Here is a 19972-nt window from a genome sequence, read left to right as displayed (position 1 = left end):
GATTCCTGGCCACAGGGATTGGCCATAACTCAAAGCAGAGTTTAGTGAATGTTATCCTGAAGCTTTCGCTATAATGACAAGGACAGAGATACTCTCTCTTGCTGAATGTGGTGTTGGGAAATGGAAAGCTGGAACATTTGGTAAGGACGGTTCAAAGGAGAGAAAAGCTCACCTGCATAATGAAGACTTGGAAATAAAATATTTTGGTAATGGCATATGCTTTCTATGTATCACGTCTCATTCTAAGTACTTCATGTGTATTAATACAACAATACTCTGAAGAAGATACTGTTACACACATTACATAGTTGAAGAAAGTGAGGCCCATAGACTTTAAGAAATGTGAGCCTTAACGTAGAACTTGTAAGTTCTGATAAAAGTAATAAAGGTCTTGCCATCGAATATGGCTGTCCTGTAAGTCAGACGTACCCCACCATCTCACTCCCTCACCTGTGACTTTTTATTAAATGAGTCCATAAACTTCCTTTTTAAGTGAAGTTAGATATTTTTGACATTTGCAACTAAACGTTCTGAATAATACTACACCATATTAATAATAACAATATCAAATATACTGAAATAGCAGAAGGTCTCATGTATAATTTGTCTCTCCAAATAAAAAAATCATGAGGACAAAATCTGTGTTTGTGTTTAATAAAAGAAAACATCTTTAAAACTATTGCTGTAGTAATCATTTACATATGATTATTCTTTAAATCAGGCGTCCCCAAACTGCAGCCCCCTGAGACCATTTATCCGGCCCCCTGCCACACTTCCGGAAGGGACACCTCTTTCATTGGTGGTCAGTGAGAGGAGCACTATATGTGGCAGTCCTCCAATGGTCTGAGGGATAGTGAACTGGACCCCTGTGTACAAAGTTTGGGGACCCCTGCTTTAAATGTTTTAATTGCACTGTTAGAATGTTGTGCAAAATAAAGTTGAGTTTAGTTTTAAAATATTTATATATAGTTTTTAAAAGTTCCCCTTCTAAGATAAACTTAGATATATGACAGTGAAACTGTTTAAAAGGCTGTTACTGAGAGCAAAATAACATTTACACTAATTAATAGCAAGTAAACTAGCTACTAAAGTGCTCTTAATAAGAATCTTGGGTGTGATTTTTGAAGGGGATCCTGCTAGACTTTTTCCCCCCTTCTTGAGGTAATAATATGAAGTGAAAACATAAGGATACCTACTATTAGAATATTCATTTATGATAAAAAAATTATCTAAGTACTAAACATCAAAATCTAAACTTAGAAAAGGACAGCAAGAAATAAAATGTTTCTATGTTCTGCTTTGAAATCTTGATACTGCAATGGAATTACAATGTTATTAAATGTATTTGATATGCTACTTATTATATATTGATTTCACCTTTTTTGCTTTCTTCTTTTTCTAGTTGTGTGCTTCCTTTTACAACAAGCCTCTAGAAACAGTTCCTGAGAATTACTGAGCCATGTTTGCAATGCAGAAGTATTTAGAAGAGATATAAAATCATCATTTTAACAAAATAAATAGATATTTGAAATTTAATACTAACTACAGGAAAAGGGTCCATACATAGTTTATCTTTGGATTCCATATTTGTCTTTGGTCTTACAAAGTAGCTTGTATTTTCAGTAATTTTCTGCATAATAGGATTATATGCAAGAAATTGCGATGCATCAATAAAGTGGGCAAACTTTCTGAAAAAAATCAATTTTCTTAGCAAAGATTGAAATTAATTTAAAATCCAAATAATTAGTCAAATGCTGCCCATAAGATATATAATATGAAGCTTCAACCTAATGTTTTAAGAGGCTCTCTTAAAAGCTATTAGATGCCAAAGTACGCTTTTGAGTTTACAGAGATCGTGATTTTTCCCACAGATATTTTGGCAAAGGTGATTCTATTCTTTGTCTATATAAGATCTTGGTTAGTGTTTATTATCCTTTAAATATCTGTCATTTCTTATAAGGGCTTTAAATTTGCAAATTTCCTGATACTTTCATTCAGGAAATACTTCCTCCACAGAAAGATAGTCAGGGTTAATTCTAGAACTTACTAACATTCTCCAGACCTGCATTTGCCACAAAATTCAGTGATAAATGAGGCTTTCTGCTATAATAACTAAGAAAGTCACTTTCCAAATTCTCTTTTGCTGACCTTGGGGCTGGAAAAATAGAAGCCTGGAGCTGCTGGTTTCTACACAGACAAAGGCTGACCCAAGAAATGGGGATTTAAAAACAATGTATCTGAGGCTGACATTGAGTAAATATTGCATTCCTGTGATAACTGTCTTATGATCATTTATTATAAAAATGTAGTTTTATCCTCATCAGATAGCTCAGTTGGTTAGAGCATTGTCCCTATACACCAAGATTTTGGGTTCAATCCCTGTCAGGGGACATGCAAGAATCTATCAATAAATGTATAAAAATAAGTGGAATAGCAAATCAATGTATTTCTTTCTCTGTCTCTCTCTCCCTCTCTAATAACCTGCTTCCTCTCTCTCTCTCTCTCTAAAATCAGTAAGTAAATAATTTTTAAAAATAGAGATGTTGTTTGATTATAGCTTATCCTCAGGATTCAACACCAATTGTAGACTGGTGATTTTCAACCTTTTTATCTCATGACACAAAAAAACTAATTACTACAATTCTGCAGCACACCAAAAAAATATATTTTTTGCCGATACAACAAAAAATAGTTATAATTTGACTCATTCACAGTGGATAGGTATTATTGTGTTGGCTGCTGTCTTTTTTTATTTGATAATCTAAGGGAAAAGAGGCCAGGAATCCTGACTAAATAGTCAAGAGTTTTATGTTTAAAAATTCTTGCCACATACTGGTTGAAAAATCACTGCTCTAGACCAAGAGCTTCATGATTACAATTCCAATTGTGTAAAACTGGTATAACAACCTTGATATAGAACTATATAATTCAAAGAAACTCAACTGAGTTAGAAATCATGCTTTTTAAATTTGTCTTCAACCATGCATGATGGAGTGATCAAATCCAATTAAGTAAAAATTTACCAGATTTAAACAAACAGAGTCCAGAGCAGCAAAAAGTCTTACACTTAAGCGAGTTCCACCTAAATCAGTTGTGTCATTTCTAGTCTGGCACACCACTGTTTTTACAACTTCACTGTGCTGGGTAAAGGGCAAAATCACTTAACACCACTCAACTTCCGCTAGTCAAGTGTAGAGTATGTTTTCAATCATTTCTGGGAAGACCCTTGAAACTGCCAAGGAATGTACTGACCATAATTAAAGGTAATTTAATTATTTTTAAATTCCCTTTGCTAGGATCTCTGTGGCTACCCACCAAAAATCTATCTATATGAATAACCAATTAAAATTGAGTTTAGCATCAACAAAGTAAATGTGAAAGGTTTACTTGAAAAGGCAAGACCATATGAATTCATTGATACTTGGATTCTAAAGAGCAAAATAAATGAATGAACAGAATAGAAACAGCCTCACGGATACACAGGTCAGATTGATGGCTGCCAGAGGGGAGGAGGTTTAGGGGGCTGGGTGAAAGAGCTGAAGGGATTGAGAAGTACAAATTGGTAGTCACAGAATAGTTATGGGGATGTAAATTACAGCATAGGAAACATAGCCAATAATATTGTAATAACTGTATGATGCCAGGGGGGGTGCTGGAAATATCGGTAGAAACATGTCAAGTATATGACTGTCTAACCACTATGCTGTACACCTGAACTAATACATAAACTGTAATTGAAAAAAAATTTAAAAACTCCATGAATTAGAAAGAGAGGAAGAAAGAAAGAAAGAAAAAAAGAAAGAGAGAGAGAGGGAGGGAGGGAGGGAGGGAGGGAGGGAGGAAGGAAGGAAGGAAGGAAGGAAGGAAGGAAGGAAGGAAGGAAGGAAGGGAAGGAGGAAGGAAGGAAGGAAGGAAAGAAGGAAGGAAGGAAGGAAGGAAGGAAGGAAGGAAGGAAGGAAGGAAGGAAGGGAGGGAGGGAGGGAGGGAGGGAGGGAGGGAGGAAAGAAGGAAGGAAGGAAGGAAGGAAGGAAGGAAGGAAGGAAGGAAGGAAGGAAGGAAGGAAAAAAGAATGAAAGAAAAAAGAAAGAAGACAGAAAGAAAGAAAGAAAGAAAGAAAGAAAGAAAGAAAGAAAGAAAGAAAGAAAGAAAGAAAGAAAGGTTTACTCAGCGAAGCAGAAGCAAGGACTCTAGATAGGTTTGTAAAGACCTTCACACCCATAGTCATGTACGGCTTGTCTAAGGCATCAGTCACACATTTATTTAGTCCAGCAAATACCATTTCTCTCTTTCTAACGTCATGTATTTAATGGGAAATGACCATAACACTTTAGGGATTTATGATTACTTTCCTAATTCTCTTTTCTGAGAAGTGTTAAATTGATTCCTAAGAGAGATGGACAAAGGCTACAAGTCAAGGGAGTATACGATGTGAACTCCAGAGACTTCCTATGTGCTGCCCGCCTTCTGTCCTTTGACTTTCCCAGGAACACTCAATCTTCTGATTCAGATTACTTTGCAGGCTTCAAAGACTGTCAAGTAGGAGGAAAGGGGGCCGTAGCCCATCCACTTGCTACTCAAAGTGTGGTCCTAGGACCAGGAGCAACGGCATCATCTGGGAGCTGATCAGAAATGTGGAAACTCAGACTCTGCCCCAGCGCTGTCTGAAACAGAGTCAGCATTCTCATCCCCACATCTCATGTGTGCAGGGCAAAGTGTTAGAAGTCCGTGAGCAATATTTTAAGGACACTATTATTCATAAGAGTCTCTATGTGCATGTGTGTATAAAATATGTATTGTATATATATGCATATATATTAGTTTCCGAACCTTGACTTTTCTAGCATTGAACAAGGGCTAACCATATTATAGCTAACCCATTTTATGGAAGATTAACTGCATGCTTTACATAAATTAACTTACTTAATCTTAAAATGATTGTTTCTGGGATGGTATTTAGTACATAGGGTAGTGCTTCTCAGACTTGAGCTTGTAGCAGAAGCACCCGCAGGGCTAAAGCCATAGACTGCTCGGCCACGCCCCCAGACTTTCTGACTCAATACAGTTGGGGTAGGCTCACCAAGAGTTGGGTTTTATCAAGTACTCAGGTGATGCTGACTGATCCCACTAATTCAGAGGCCCCCAATAGAAGTGCCTGTCAATTCAACTACCTGAGCCCACACAGAAGATGCTGACTATTTGTTCTTCATACTCATTCAGTTTACTTGTTTTGTTTTATTTTTCCTGGCAAGTCCTAGGGATTTGGCTTGTGCTCCTCTCCTTCCCTCAGTGGTCACTGCTCATTTGCCCCTTATTTCTCAGACCACCTGTAAAAGGCGATGCACCTTTTCCATCGCTCCTCCTCCTTACAGCTCATCAATCTCAAATCCTTTGGCTTTGAGGCTGTCAGTACTAAGTACTAGAGCAGGGGTCCCCAAACTACAGCCCGTGGGCCACATGCGGCCCCCTGAGGCTATTTATCCGGCCCCCGCCGCACTTCCGGAAGGGGTACCTCTTTCATTGGTGGTCAGTGAGAGGAGCATAGTTCCCATTGAAATACTGGTCAGTTTGTTGATTTAAATTTACTTGTTCTTTATTTTAAATACTGTATTTGTTCCTGTTTTGTTTTTTTTACTTTAAAATAAGATCTGTGCAGTGTGCATAGGGATTTGTTCATAGTTTTTTTTTATAGTCTGGCCCTCCAATGGTCTGAGGGACAGTGAACTGGCCCCCTGTGTAAAAAGTTTGGGGACCCCTGTACTAGAGAGTGATGGGTAATCGCTGTGTGTAAGAAACATTTCAGAACTCTCACAGATCTAAAATTTCTTCCCATGCCTGCTACTCCAGGCTTTAATGTAGAATTAAATTCCTATTAAAGTCTTGGAGCTTTTTGAGTTCAAATAACTCAGAGTTTCGTCAGAGAAAATTCCCAATTAAAAGTCACATTTCTGTTAAAAAAAAAAAAGAAATAAAAAGAGGTTGTTAAAACTTCTACCTATATTACCTCATTTGCTTCTTTCAAGAATCTTATTAAATAGGCAAGATAAATAAAATAATGCCACAAAGAATTAGAAGGAGTTGGAAACAAAGTAACAGCAGCATAATAAGTCTTAGTTTAGGAAGATCTTTGTTTCATAATAGGCGTTATTTCCATATTTGTGTACATTTCGATATTTGTGTACATAGGGTATACTCATGCACATACATAGTTTTTCTGCTTTATTTACATAAATATTCCTCAGTAGGAAAGAGTTGTATTTATACCAGATTGTGCCTAAAGAAATCAAGTGTTAGATGCTTAGAATAACATCCCTGGAAATATGAAAACTGACAAAAAGTTTTTCCTTAGATCAATAATTAATAGAATTCATGTTTACTTTCCTTCTCTCCTAGGTTTTAAATAGGAATGCTTTTATCCATTGCATCGAGTATTAAGTAGAAGATAAATATTTTTAATCTTCCTTCAGGCCACTAACCCAATTAATCTACTAACGCATTAGATTGCAGAAGGATGGGGCAGTGGTTAAGACCTGATTTACCAAGCTTACTGTGAACATACATATTTTTTTTTTAAATATATTTAATGTTCTAAGAGGAACATCCAGAATAAAATTTAAATAAATATCACCAGTGGAGACTTTAGCTTAATCTCAGCTATACTTGTGTGAAAATCTAGACCTATCTGATCATATATAAAGGGCATATTGGGTGGGTCCCTCAGGAGATGATATGACTGATCATTAAGTCTCTTGGGAAGGCTTATCTCATAAGGGACTAAAAGTCAACCTTTCTAGAAGTACCGAAGGCAAAAAATGAGTCTCAGTTCACATCTATTTGTATTGTGTATTCACCAATATAATTCAGTTACAATTGTTTTTCTTACTTTAGAGAGAGAGAGACAGACAGACAGACAGGGACAGACAGAAAGGAAGGAAAAGAGATGAGAAGCATCAATTCTTCATCACTGCACCTTAGTTGTTCATTGATTGCTTTCTCATATGTGCCTTGAACAGGCAGTAGGGGGATTCCCATCAAGTCAGTGACCCCTTGATCAAGCCAGCAACCTTGGACTCAAGCTAGCGACCATGGGGTCATGTCTATGATCTCACACTCAAGCCAGTGACCCAGTGCTCAAACCAGATGAGCCCGTGCTCAAGCTGGCAACCCTGGGGTTTCAAACCTGGATCCTCTGCATCCCAGGCTGACACTCTATCCGCTGTGCCACTGCCTGGTCAGGCCAGTTACAGTTATTTTTTAACACTTTGTCTTGTACTGGAATTAAAGGTGATTACCCAGCAAGAGAATGGCATGTGTAATAGCTTCCTATTGCTGCTATAATCATCTACTATAAACTTGGTGGCTCAAAACAAAATAAATTTATCTCATAATTCTGGAGGTCAAAAGCCTGAAATGTGTTCTATAGGCCAAATCAAGGTATCACCAGGGTCCCCCTTCTGGGGGCTCTAAGAGGAAAGTCCCTTTCCTTGCCTTCCCAGCTTTAAAGGCCACTGGCACTCCATGACCCCCACCTCCATCTTCAGAGTGTGTCACTCCAACCTCTACTTCTGTCCTCACCTTTCTTTATCTGACTCTGGCCTTCCTGCTTCCCACTTATAAGAGCTTTGTAATTACAATTGTCCTTTCCAGATAATACAGGACAATGGCCCTATCTCAATTCATTGATTTAATCACATCTGCAAAGTCCCTTTTGCATATTCACAGTTCTCAAGGATTAGGATATATCTAAGGCAATACTATTTGGCATATTTCAATACCATTTGACATATTCGAGGCCTTGTACTATCTTCTGAACCCACCGGTCATACATACAACCAAGATTTTGGTGAAGCCTGGCAATGGCTCACAATAACCAGTTGTGTGCACTTCTTCCCTCCTCTGTGTTCTGGCATGCCATGTTAGTAGCCTGAAACCAGCCGATGTGAAAAAGAGGTATTGTTGCAAGTCATGGCTTTCATTTTCTGGAGAGCAAGATAGTAAACATTCACTAGCATACAACTACATACAAGCATTTTCTACATGGTGTGGGGCTCTCCGCTGATCTCCCATGTACCAGTCTGTGGCCAGTCAATTCACATTTGGTTCTCTAGCTTTGGAAATGCTCCCACAGAGAATACACTATGACTCCTCTGCTGATTGGGCTCTAGTACTCTGCTCTTTGGTACCATAGTCCCAACTGAGTCAAACTAGGACTCTCTTTATGTGTTAGATGTACTGGTTTGACCTGTAGCCATTGCTTACAGGGGCAAGTCTTTCCTGAACCCTTAGCCCCATCATGTAAGCTCACAGCCAGGACTAGGTTCATGGCCCTGTGACCTGCAAAGACAGAAAGAGCCCCACACTAACAATGACCCTCTGCCTGGTTTAATGCTCCATTGTCAGCATTTTGAATTTCTCCATAGAATTTGGGCAGGTGATCCCACATTTGCATGCTGCACTGAGCCCTGTAGACAATGTGGTTGGTCTTGCTCACAGTGAGCATCCTTAACTACATATCACCAGGAACCACTGAATAGTTTTTACTTCCACACCATGTGGGGCACATGGCAGGGTTACAAATTAATCCCTAAATGTGCCGGTCACAGTAGCTCTTCCTGCTGATTCAAATGCCTCCGCTCCCCAACCCACCCCACCGTGAATAATTCAGCTACTTCTAGTTTTTATATTTATTTCAGGTTAATCTCTGTCTCCTCTGCTGCTGTTTTAGAAGGATTTGTACATGGGGCAAGTCTATGTGGACAAATTGGAAGGGAAACCTCTGGCCACGTGATGCTGGCCCTTGAGGATATGCTGGCTGGTGTCCACTGGGATGTGGTTAGTTAGGTGCCCATCCGAGGGTACTTTGCAATGTCCGCTACTGAAGTCCTGTTGCTATGACTGATACTCATTTCATTTTTACTTAAATCAGGAATCAAGATACGTATCTGCCTGCTAACCTGACCTTATATTGATTCATATTGATGCTGTAAACCACTCTGAGTCCCTGCTACATTATCGAACCAAGCCCAAGTCTAGGATATAGACTTTCCTGGCCTCTCACTATGCCTTGAAGTACAAAGGCCTTGCATGCAGTCCCCTGGGGCAAAAAGGTAGGTCACTCCCAGATCTCCTTAAATCGTGTAGGCCTGCTCAGGTACTCCAGCTCCTGGAACAAAGCTTTTACTTGCACTAACCATTATGCATGCCCACTGACCATAACCGAAACCAGCATTACTCAATCTAAAATTTTAAGTCCGTGATGGCAAATCTATGACACACGTGTCAGCACTGACAAGCGTAGCCATTTTTGATGACACGTGGCCGCATGCGGCTGTATACCAGAGAAGTATGGGGCCACGTGCCGAGAAGGATGTTTCATCCTTAGCTCCTACACGGCCAGGTGCAGGAGCCGAGGATAAAACATTTGCTGTAGTGCACTCTGTGCCGGAGGTCTGTAGGACACAACAACAGAACTCTGGCGCAGAGCATCTAGTTCTGGGACTTCCGGTTAGGTTGTTAGGGGATCTTTCACCTCACTTCTGGCCAGTGGAGCAGGGAGCAGTGGAATGCAAGGGGGGGCACATCTCTGGGGCCCTGTGATCACCATTACCAGCAATCACATAACCACAGCACCATCATCCAATCTACTGTTCTGGGGTGTCGTGGATTTCTAATTGACCATCGTTACTGAGATAAGTGAGGGGGAGGCTGGGAGAGGCGAGGGCCTGTGCTATGGGTGCCGTTTCCCACCATTAGAAATAGCGGCAGCCATCTTAATTTACGTAAGAGGCAACTTGCAGAATTTCAAGACAGCATCTGGGCTCAGGTGTTTGTAGACTTGAGGCCAAAGCTTGAGAATCTGGAAAGGTGACGCTTGAAGAATCAAGAGGAGTGCCACTATGAACAGGAAATTTGGAGTGCCTGGAACCAATTACCAGACACTTTTAGCACCCTGAAAAATATAGCAATGGCTTTACTCACAATTTTTCCCTCTACGTACTTTTGTGAGACCTTATTCTCAGCGTTAAATAATATCAATACCAACAAAAGAAACAGAATGACAGATGAAGTTAGTAGCACTTGCTTGGGTTTGAAGTATACAAAATACCAACCTTCAATTGAAGATTTAGTCAATGAAATTCATCAACAAAAAAGTCACTAATAGGCAGGTTAGTTAAAGAATTCCCCCTCCCCCTCACTTATCTTAGTTCACGGCACCCCACACAAGTTAAATAATATCAAGACCCACAAAAGAAACCGACTGACAGATGAACAAAGAAGTCACTAAGCAGGTAAGTTAAATAATTAGTTTTTGGTTTATTAAATACAGTTATATATTACAATTATACATTTTTTGTTATTTAAACTATCAATATCGCAAAATTATGTTTTTTTTTTCTTGAAGTGACACACCACCCGAGTTATGCTCGGGTTTTTGGCAAATTTTGACACACCAAGCTCAAAAGATTGCCCATCACCGTTTTAAGTCTTAAGTTCCTTGCAGCACTAGTACTGGACGTGGTTGGTGACTGAAAGAGGCAAAAGGCAAGGGAATAAGAAGAAGTTCTACTTGTGACAAGCAGATTTGAAGTCCAGGTGCACAAGACAAATATGCTTCCCTTTCAGTTTTATACCAGCAGTGCTAGGAGCTCCCCGTTCCTGTAACTAACTCTTCACACCTCCCCAGACCCACACATGCAAATACACACAGAGAATCTCCAACGACCAATGGAAAGTTCTTGCATCTCAAATAAATTTCATTCCCAAACTAAATGGCATGCATGTGAATCATTCTTTTTTCTCTTAAGGCTTTCCTTAGCGGTCATTTAATCTCACTGTGGCTGAACCTTCTAAGGACATGGTCAATACGAGAGAGAGAAGTATGAACAAAGCAATATTTTTTACTGCCACTCTAAAAATACGCCATATACTAACTTGGACAAGATATAATTAAAACACAGTCATCATTATTAAATAAAATGATCCCAAAAGGAATTAATACTAGCCCACTAAGGTACTGGCAAGTTCTAATTAGTCTATTGACATTCTATAAAAGTACAAATAGTCCTTGGAGATCAAAAAGATGAGACAAATTTATATAAAATGAGTTTGTATATAAAACCAAGTCCTGAGATACCAGAAAATTCTAAGGAGCTGTTTTGTTTTTATTAACTACCAATGTTACAGGAGAAGGAACTCTGTAAATTGAATATCTACTGACATTTAAACCTCATCTGGGACAATCAATTCAATGAGAACAGAGAATAGATCAGCTAGAAAATAAAATCTTATTTAGCTTTTCTGTTAAATAAAAGAAAATTTAATGCTAAGGGGACAGATAAGGGTGAAAATACTTTAGATTTATTTGCTATAAAACTATGAGCACTAAAATATTTTGGAATACTGTTAGATATAACTGAATTATTTGATAGCAGTTTCAGCCCAATAAAAACGGAAAACCAGGCTTAATAAAATTACTCAAATGTGACAAAGATAGTGTGAATAAAATAAAGCTGTCACAATAGGTCAACTTATTACTTAATCCTTCAGCAAGCATTAACAACAGTTTAACCCTGGTGAGCACAGGAAACTGAATTAAATTCATTGTTCAGAGAAGCTATGAACCTCCTCAAAGTTTTAGGCTTTGTAATATGTATTCCAAAATGCTCTTCTGAATCAAAGAAACATTTTTATGTAAATCTTCTAGTTTCTATTTTTTGATAAAACCCCATACTTCATTTTAAACCTCATTACAATGTATATAGGTTTTCCTATTATATATATAATGGACCACATTTTTGAAAAGCAAAATGACACACTTGGCACAATCTCAATGGCTAGTTAGAAATTTTGCTCCATTATTAATTTCTTTAAAACATTCATTCCTAAAAAGGTGATGCATATAATATTGTACATATAGTATTGCTTACTCATACATATTTGCATACCTGGGAGAATCGTAAAAGAAGTTTAGAAGTACCTTACTTTTGTAAGATTCTTCGTGATTTGCCTTTTATTTCTGTACATTCTGGATACAGCCCAAATGGGATATTATTGTTATCAAAAATTAAGTAATTAATTATATGCAAAACTTAACATTCTCATAACTCTAAAATCAGAGATTTTATCCAAAGATAAAGTTAGTAAGCCATATAGATTGTATTTGAATTTCTTTGGTTTATTTGTAAAAGGAGGATCATCTGTGATTATAACCAAAAAATGAATAAAAAAGTACACAAAGTCTTTATTACAATGCTAGCCCAAAATTAGTGTATTGATGCAATCAGTTTTAAAATATTAGATTTGAAGAAAATATATTCCTAGGATTGTGCTTTGAAAGTTGGTGACCATTTTGGTCTGTGACTAGGTCTGATTTGAGTATCTAAACCAGGTATATCTTTGGTCCTAGTTTCTTTCTATCATATCTTTTGTTACTTCTTCAAAAATTTTTTAAAATATCAAGGTAGCTGAAATAAAACATCAAAGCTGACATTATCACCACCAATTATACAAACTTAAAGAAAAACAGGCCCTGGCTGGTTGGCTCAGTGGTGGAGCATCAGCATGGTGTGCAGGAGTCCCAGGTTCAATTCCCAGCCAGGGCACACAGGAAAAGCGCCCCTCTGCTTCTCCACCCCTCCCCCTCTCCTTCCTCTCTGTCTCTCTCTTCCCCTCCCGCAACCAGGGCTCCATTGGAGCAAGGTTGGCCCAGGCGCTGAGGATGACTCCATGGCCTCTGCCTCAGGCACTAGAATGGCTCTGGTTGAAACAGAGCAATGCCCTGGATGGGCAGAGCATCGCCCCCTGGTGGGTATGCCAGGTGGATTCCGGTCGGGCACATGCGGGAGTCTGTCTAACTGCCTCCCCATTTCCAACTTCAGAAAAATACAAAAAAAGAAAAGAAAAAAAGAAAAACCACTTTAAATTAGATCATTCTGTCCTCAAAATGATTTTTACCTAAATGTCAATGATGAGGAATAGACTTCCCTTAAGACTTTCACAATAGACTCTGTGAAATATATTTTTAGACACAATAAGTTCATTTGCCTTCCTAATTCATTGTATGCATATAAAATTCAGTGTTTATTACTTCCAATGACTATTTCTATTTTTACATCCCTTTGACCAATAACATCCACAATGAACTATTTGCCATGCAACAGAAAGAGAAATATGGAGTTCTATTAAAATACTGCAGCTTATTCACACTAAATTATCCCAAACAAGATAAAATAATTTCCGCTTTAAAAATGTACTTTTTTTTTCTTCTCATGATTTGGTAACCTTAAAGAAAAATACACAATTATATTTAAAAACCTTCAGGCTACCAAATATTTGAAGAGATCAAAATTTATTCCAACTTTTAAATGTCATGAAAATTTTGATAAAGTATATCTTACTTATCAAACATGAAACATCCCACCAGAGTATAACATTGTAACTCTTTGTAGTTGCTATTGCTTTAGCATTCCAAAGTTCCCAAGGCAGGAATTCACTGTCCCCACCTCTCCATAATTTCTCTGATAACCTTCCATTTGTTCCCAAATGCTATTTTTTTTAAATCTGTGTAGTCCTATAATCATGTATACTTTAAAATAATAATCTAAAGTAATTAAACCATGAATTTCTACTAGCGAATTTAAACAATTTGTATATATTAATAAACCCAATTTTATTGGTTAAACACTACTTTAAAAGATAAACTTTTTTTTTCAAATCAGCTTCAATCCGCCAGTCAGTTGAAGCCCCCAACATGCGTATGACAAGGAGAAAATTCCAAGATGGCCAAAATCAAATTACAGTAAGCCAGAGTGAAGAAGGGACAAGAGAAGTTAATCAGTGACAAGTACAGGGCAAACCCGAGACTGCTTACATTCCTGAATGCACGCTGGAACTTCGAATTCCGGGTGGCTATTTCTGTGATGATCTAAAGCAGGGGTCTCAAACCTGCGGCCGCAGGCCGCATGCGGCCCGCCGAACAATTTTGTGCGGCCCGCAGACTAATCCACGAAATTCAAAATATTTTGGATAAAATTAAGTAAGCCTAGGGGCCTACTTGTATTTTTCATTTCTCTAGCACCCTAGCTAGATATTAGCTTAGTTAACAGCAGTTGTGATGCGAACTACAGTTTCTGGTCGTTTTGTGACACTGAGTAAACTGCATGTACAATTGTGCTTGTTGTACTGATTTTTTTTTGTTTTCAACTGCAGTGAGAAAAGTGTTGCGTAACAGTTGCCTTTTGTAGACCTAGTGTGGCCCGCTGAACGGCTGTGATCTTGCTCTGCGGCCCACATGCTGAGTTGAGTTTGAGACCCCTGATCTAAAGAGAACAGCCAGTTGCCAATGACACACCTCTTGCTTACACATGTATTTTCCAGACTGTTGCCCACCACCAATCCAAAGGAGCAAACTTTCTTCCTTACGGACTATGGACCTATTCCAGAACTAGCCCCCATTCACCTCCTCTCTCTACAGCTAATGTACATTGTTTCAAAACAACTTACATCTTTCTTCCCCAAACAGTTTCCGTAAAAGAGCACATCCACTGCAGGACAGCTGCCACGTTTGTCTTTTTCACCTGGCCCTGCTGTACGAGGATCAGCCCAAAAGCCCCACAATGGGTTCCTCTCAGGCTAGCGTTTGGTTTAATATACAGCTTTCTTTCAGAAAATCTGTCAGCCACGAGAGTTTTTGGTTTAACACATAAAACAAAGATACAAAAACAATATATATCGTTTTATATGAAATGTAAAAGGATGCCCATTTCCAAACAACTAAGTTAAAGGCAACCAAATGTCAAGAAACTTGCAGGTTAACTTTATCAAATAATAACAAATGTCCTGGTGGGTCATGATCACACCCTAATACAGTTAGATGTACACAACAAACAAAATTTTTTTCTCTTCTCCAAAAAGCTGTGAGAAATTATTCCGTTTAATGTGCTGTGCTAATAAAGCTTTCATTCAATGTCTTTTTCTCCAGGTTTTTTAAAATAGAAATTAATCCGTTCTCTTACCTTTACAACTGCAGTTACACAAAGAATTTAAGTTGACGATGCAAAACTGAGGAGCCATATTTTTAGAAAAACTTACTGTTGTCGTTCTTCAGCATGCCGTTGCTGAGCTGTTTTAACCTCTTCTGATGTGACTTGCCATTGTAGTGGATCTGGGCTTGAGCGGTCGAATTCAGCTGGATGTTACACACGCTGCACAGAGTGAAATTAGCCTGTTTCTTTTCTCTTTCTGGTTTTTCTTCGAAGTCATCAGGTAACAATTCAGCCTCACTCTCTCCATCTTGTACACAGGTGACATCTAGGGTTGCAAAGAAAGTTACAAATAAGCCCATCAAGATTTCTGGGTTCCTTTACATAATTAAATTGGGTAGCAAATAAAGATTGTCTTCTAGACACTGAGAATTTAAAATGCCCACCTCCTCCCATTTTATTAGGTTGCTTTTGTACTATCCAAAAATGAATAGCTTCTTTAATGGAACACAAATGGCAAATATTTTACATTATCTTTGTTATGCCAAATACTGTGTTAAAAGTCTGAAAGTGTTCATCACATTTATCTCAGTTAATATTAGGCGTCTAAGTTTCCCTGTTTCCAAGCTGAGGAAAGGAAGGTCTAGAGTGGGTAAAGAACTTGCCTAGGTTATACAGGTAATAAACTGTATAGTTGGGATAAGCATTTTTCATTCATCTCCAAATTGCAAGTTTTTAATCATTTTGTTCTCTAGCATTTAGTAATGTATTAGATATTTCAACTTTTGACCTAAATAAATGTCTCGTAATTTTATATTTCTTGCAATGAAGTCAAGTCATTTATATCTGGATGGATGTAACCTCAGTACAAGGTGGTACAAAAGGAGGTTTAAGCAAAACATATAGTTAATACAGCTATTTCTATAATCATAACTTGCATGTCTTTTTCCATATGAACTACAAACCAATTTTTGCCCCATCCTTTATACAAAAATGCTAACATCTAAATATTATGTTCAATATCTAAAATTTTATAATTTATATCAGAAGCACAAAACAGGCTTTGAATTCTCAAGATAGCCTCATAATCAGGGTTTAAATGTGTAACTGATCTATAAATTACATTTGCTATATTACTTTTAGATAAATACCAGTACATGCTTTGTATAAGCAAATCTAAGAGAAAAGGGCAAATTACATCTCTAGCACCTCTGGCCTTAAAATGGTAATAAGTAAAGAAACTATTGAATATGTGTATATTTTTTAAGCCTTTATTCCTTTTTAGAGAGGAGAGAGAGAGATAGAGAAAGAGAGAGAGAAGATGGGGGAGGAGCAGGAAGCATCAACTCCCATATGTTCCTTGACCAGCAAACCCAGGGTTTCAAACCAGTAACCTCAGCGTTTCAGGTCAATGCTTTATCCACTGCACCACCACAGGTCAGGCAGAAATACACATTTTACTATTTATTTACAAATAACTGAAAATAATGACTCTTTTCTAAAAATTTTTTGTGCTTTCTCCATATAAAATTTTAAAGAAATGTTATGGTTCAAATATGATTTCTTTATTCTAATTTTCCATATTTTTCAAGGATTTATTTTATAGTCTTTGTAATTATTGGCAGAGCAAGCAATCATTATGTGTGTGCATTTATTAATGCCTACTATGTGGCAGGCACTCTCTAAGTGGTGAAGATAAACTGATGAGCAAGACAAAGATGGTCCTTGTCATTACACACCCTACTTATAATGATGGGAAGGACATAGGCTTTGGAATCAGGCAAATGAGATAAAATGCCCAGATGATGTTAATAATATGCAATTAGTAATTTGCTAGGAATTTTTTTTAATTCAACTACTGAACTTAAGCCAAACACAACACTTTTATGTCTTCAAGGTTATGGAGGCACTATTTTAATTCTAAAAGGAGTAAGAGATTTTTAAGTATATAATTCATGTTTCATGTGGACTAATTTATTCAAAATATTTTAACCTCATCCTAAAAAGGAAACTTGACCTTTCTTACTCAGGTAGCCCCTATTAGGATACTATTAAATTGAAATAGTCACAGTTAAAAGAAAATTTTGAAACTTTGTAAAATTATCACATAATTTTAGTTAAAGCAAAATATATAAACATATTAGTTTTCCTATTTTATATAAATCAGTGAATTTCAGTATATACTCCAGGTTGAATTCAGAATATTTCAAAAAATTTTTTTCAGAGTTGATTTATAATTTTAGTCTTTTATCTCAAATATTATTATGTAATGAAAAAGAATAAATGATGATACATATATGCAATCACTGTGATATTTTATAGACGATAAAAGCAGATTGGAAAAACTTTATAACATTGGAAATTCTTTCCATACAAGTAAAAAACAAATATAAGATGTAAATTTTCATGCAATATGTTTACAAATATGTAAACCACAAATAATACTTAGAAAACCATTAGTAGGAGTTGATATTTTATGGTAGGGTTAGAGGTAGTTTTTTTCTAAATTTTCAAATTTTTAAATCTAATTACATTTATTATGAAAAAATTCATACATTTGAAAAACATAAGCCAAAAGTAAAGCTTTAGTTTATAGTAGCAATTTTCAACCTTTTTAATCTCATGCCACATATAAACTGATTACTAAAATTCTGTTGCACACCAAAAATTATGTTTTTCCCAGAAAACAAAAAAAAAGAGGGGTATAATTTGATTCATTCACACTGGATGACTATTGGTGTGTTAACTCGTGTCATTTTTTGTATTTGACAATGTAAGGGAAAAGAGGTTAGTGCCCCTGACTAAACAGTCAGGTAGTACATATTTTAAAAACTCTTGTGGCGTACCAGTGTGGCTCTTGAAAATCACTGGTCTATAGAATGAATGGTTTAGGTTTGTCAGAGCTAGGTACAGATAGACCCAGCACCTGAGCCCTTGTGACATATCACTTCACTTTTCATATATATAAGGTCTACCGGAAAGTTCTGTCCATTTCTATCACAACAAATTTTGACACGTAAGCACATGTTTATTTGGCGCATGTGTGCCTCTCTATTTTTATCACTTAATGTATACCTACTGACGTAGCAAATTAACTAAAACAAAGTTGATTCACGTTAGTCTTATGTGTGAAGCGATAGTGTACCCATGGCTACTGATAAAGTTCATTTATGTCACTGTAATTTTTACAAATTTCAACAAGGAAGAAATGCTACAGAAGCATGTCTGTCGCATCCACCATATTCCCCGGACTTAGCACCCTCCGATTATCACTTGTTTTTGTCCTTACAAAATTTTTTGAAGGGCAAAAAATTCAAAAATGAAGAAGATATCACACAAGCACTGGTTCAATTTTTCACATCAAAAGATAAAACATTTTTCAAAAATGAGATATACAAATTGCCCTCACGCTGGCAAGAAATCATTAATAATAATGGCAATTATATTATTTAATAAAGTTTATTGATGGTAAGAAAAATTTGTATTTTGTTTTATTCCAAAAACAGACAGAACTTTCCAGTAGACCTTATATATGTAATTTCTTCCTTGACTCATATTTTCACCTTGCCCAATGTTTAGCAGAGGAAAATGAAGGCTTGTCACCAGAGTCAACAATTAATTTTGCACGGGGAGGGTGAGGGGCGAGAACAACAACTCAAAGGAAATATGTTAAAGTTGAAAGTAATTATGTTAACTATGTGGTATGGACAATAGGAGAAAAAGAGACTGCTGAATAAATTCTTGTGACTGGGTGTAACATTGCAAAACATTGGTAGATTTTGCAATAATGCTGTAATGTGTTGAACAGTTCTCTGAAGTCGGAGGCTTTATAGAAGTAATCTTTTAATTCCCATTGTGGTAAACCTATCATGTTTAAATATTGGGGAGGAAATTTTGCTCATTGGAGCTCTACTGACAAAAAAAAAAATTCAGTGTTCATACATAGCTTTTTGACAACTGGTTGAAACCCCCTGAATTTTATCAATTTGCCCATTTTTTTATCCCACCTAACCTCCCTCCCCCAAACCACTAAGGCACTATGAAAGTCTGTTGTTTAATGTAATAATGTGGCTCTAAACTGCATAATATAATAGATTCAAGAATTTGAATTACCTGGGGATGATTAGTGTATAAATTAGGAATTTGCTTGTATGTATTTTTCAAATTTTGGAACTTAAGTTAATATAATAGATTCATAGAAATAATTAAAACATGCCATACATAAAAGAACTCATTTTTGGTAAGCTACATTAATCTCTGTATATAAGCATAAGTTAAGTTAAAACTGGGAATAATAATTTCCCTGGGAGGCAAGATTGTTCCTGAAATTGATTTATAGTCCATTCTTTAGACTCACTAGAGAGCCTTCTGACATAAAAGCTGAAATGCCACTACTTGTACCAAAAGCACCAGCTTTTGGTATCAAAACTTCCCTGAAAAATGCTTACCTTGTCTTTCCCACCCCACCCCCAGGGTAACAGGCCATGCCCCTGGTAGACCCTAACATTGATATAACTCAACTAATTAATAATCAAAAATTGAGGAATAAATACAAAAGGCAACTGAAGGAGCCCCAATTAACCAATGCTAGAACAATAACCTAAATAGCATATTATTGGATTATTATCCATACCACAAGATAAAAATCAATGAGGATATACTGATATTAAAAAGGGAGGAGAAGATAAAAAGCAGCAGATGAAAATATTTCAAATATTATAAATAGATACACCTCCCCTCAAGGAGGGACGGGGTATAACTCACAATCCTTTAAGTGTACACTATGCTTAGTGACTTGCTTCCAAACAATGCAGTACAGAAAGAGTAAAGAAGAGCAACTGCACAGTGCAGACACCTTGCAAACATGGCCTTATCCATGCAATCAAGGCTAACAACACTGACAGTCATGTTGATGGGTGTTCCCCGGATATGACGTTTTGAGAGTGGCACTTCACCAGTGAGGTCTTCCTCATAACAACACATAACCCAAGTCA

General features: G+C 37.0%; 1 protein-coding gene across 1 annotated transcript in view; it reads right to left on the bottom strand.

Moving 5' to 3' along the window:
• ZNF385D (zinc finger protein 385D) overlaps nucleotides 1–19972 on the bottom strand; it is a 910525-nt gene that overhangs the window by 693577 nt on the left and 196976 nt on the right. Inside the window, exon 2 of the mRNA XM_066244601.1 lies at nucleotides 15088–15306. Coding sequence (XP_066100698.1) covers nucleotides 15088–15306 — 219 coding nt within the window. The remainder of the gene's footprint in view (nucleotides 1–15087; nucleotides 15307–19972) is intronic.

Source organism: Saccopteryx bilineata, chromosome 10 (assembly GCF_036850765.1).
Source record: "Saccopteryx bilineata isolate mSacBil1 chromosome 10, mSacBil1_pri_phased_curated, whole genome shotgun sequence".
In the NCBI taxonomy this organism is placed as follows: domain Eukaryota; kingdom Metazoa; phylum Chordata; class Mammalia; order Chiroptera; family Emballonuridae; genus Saccopteryx; species Saccopteryx bilineata.
The sequence above is the reverse complement of the archived record's forward strand: the minus strand, read 5'-3'. Positions and strand labels throughout refer to the sequence as shown.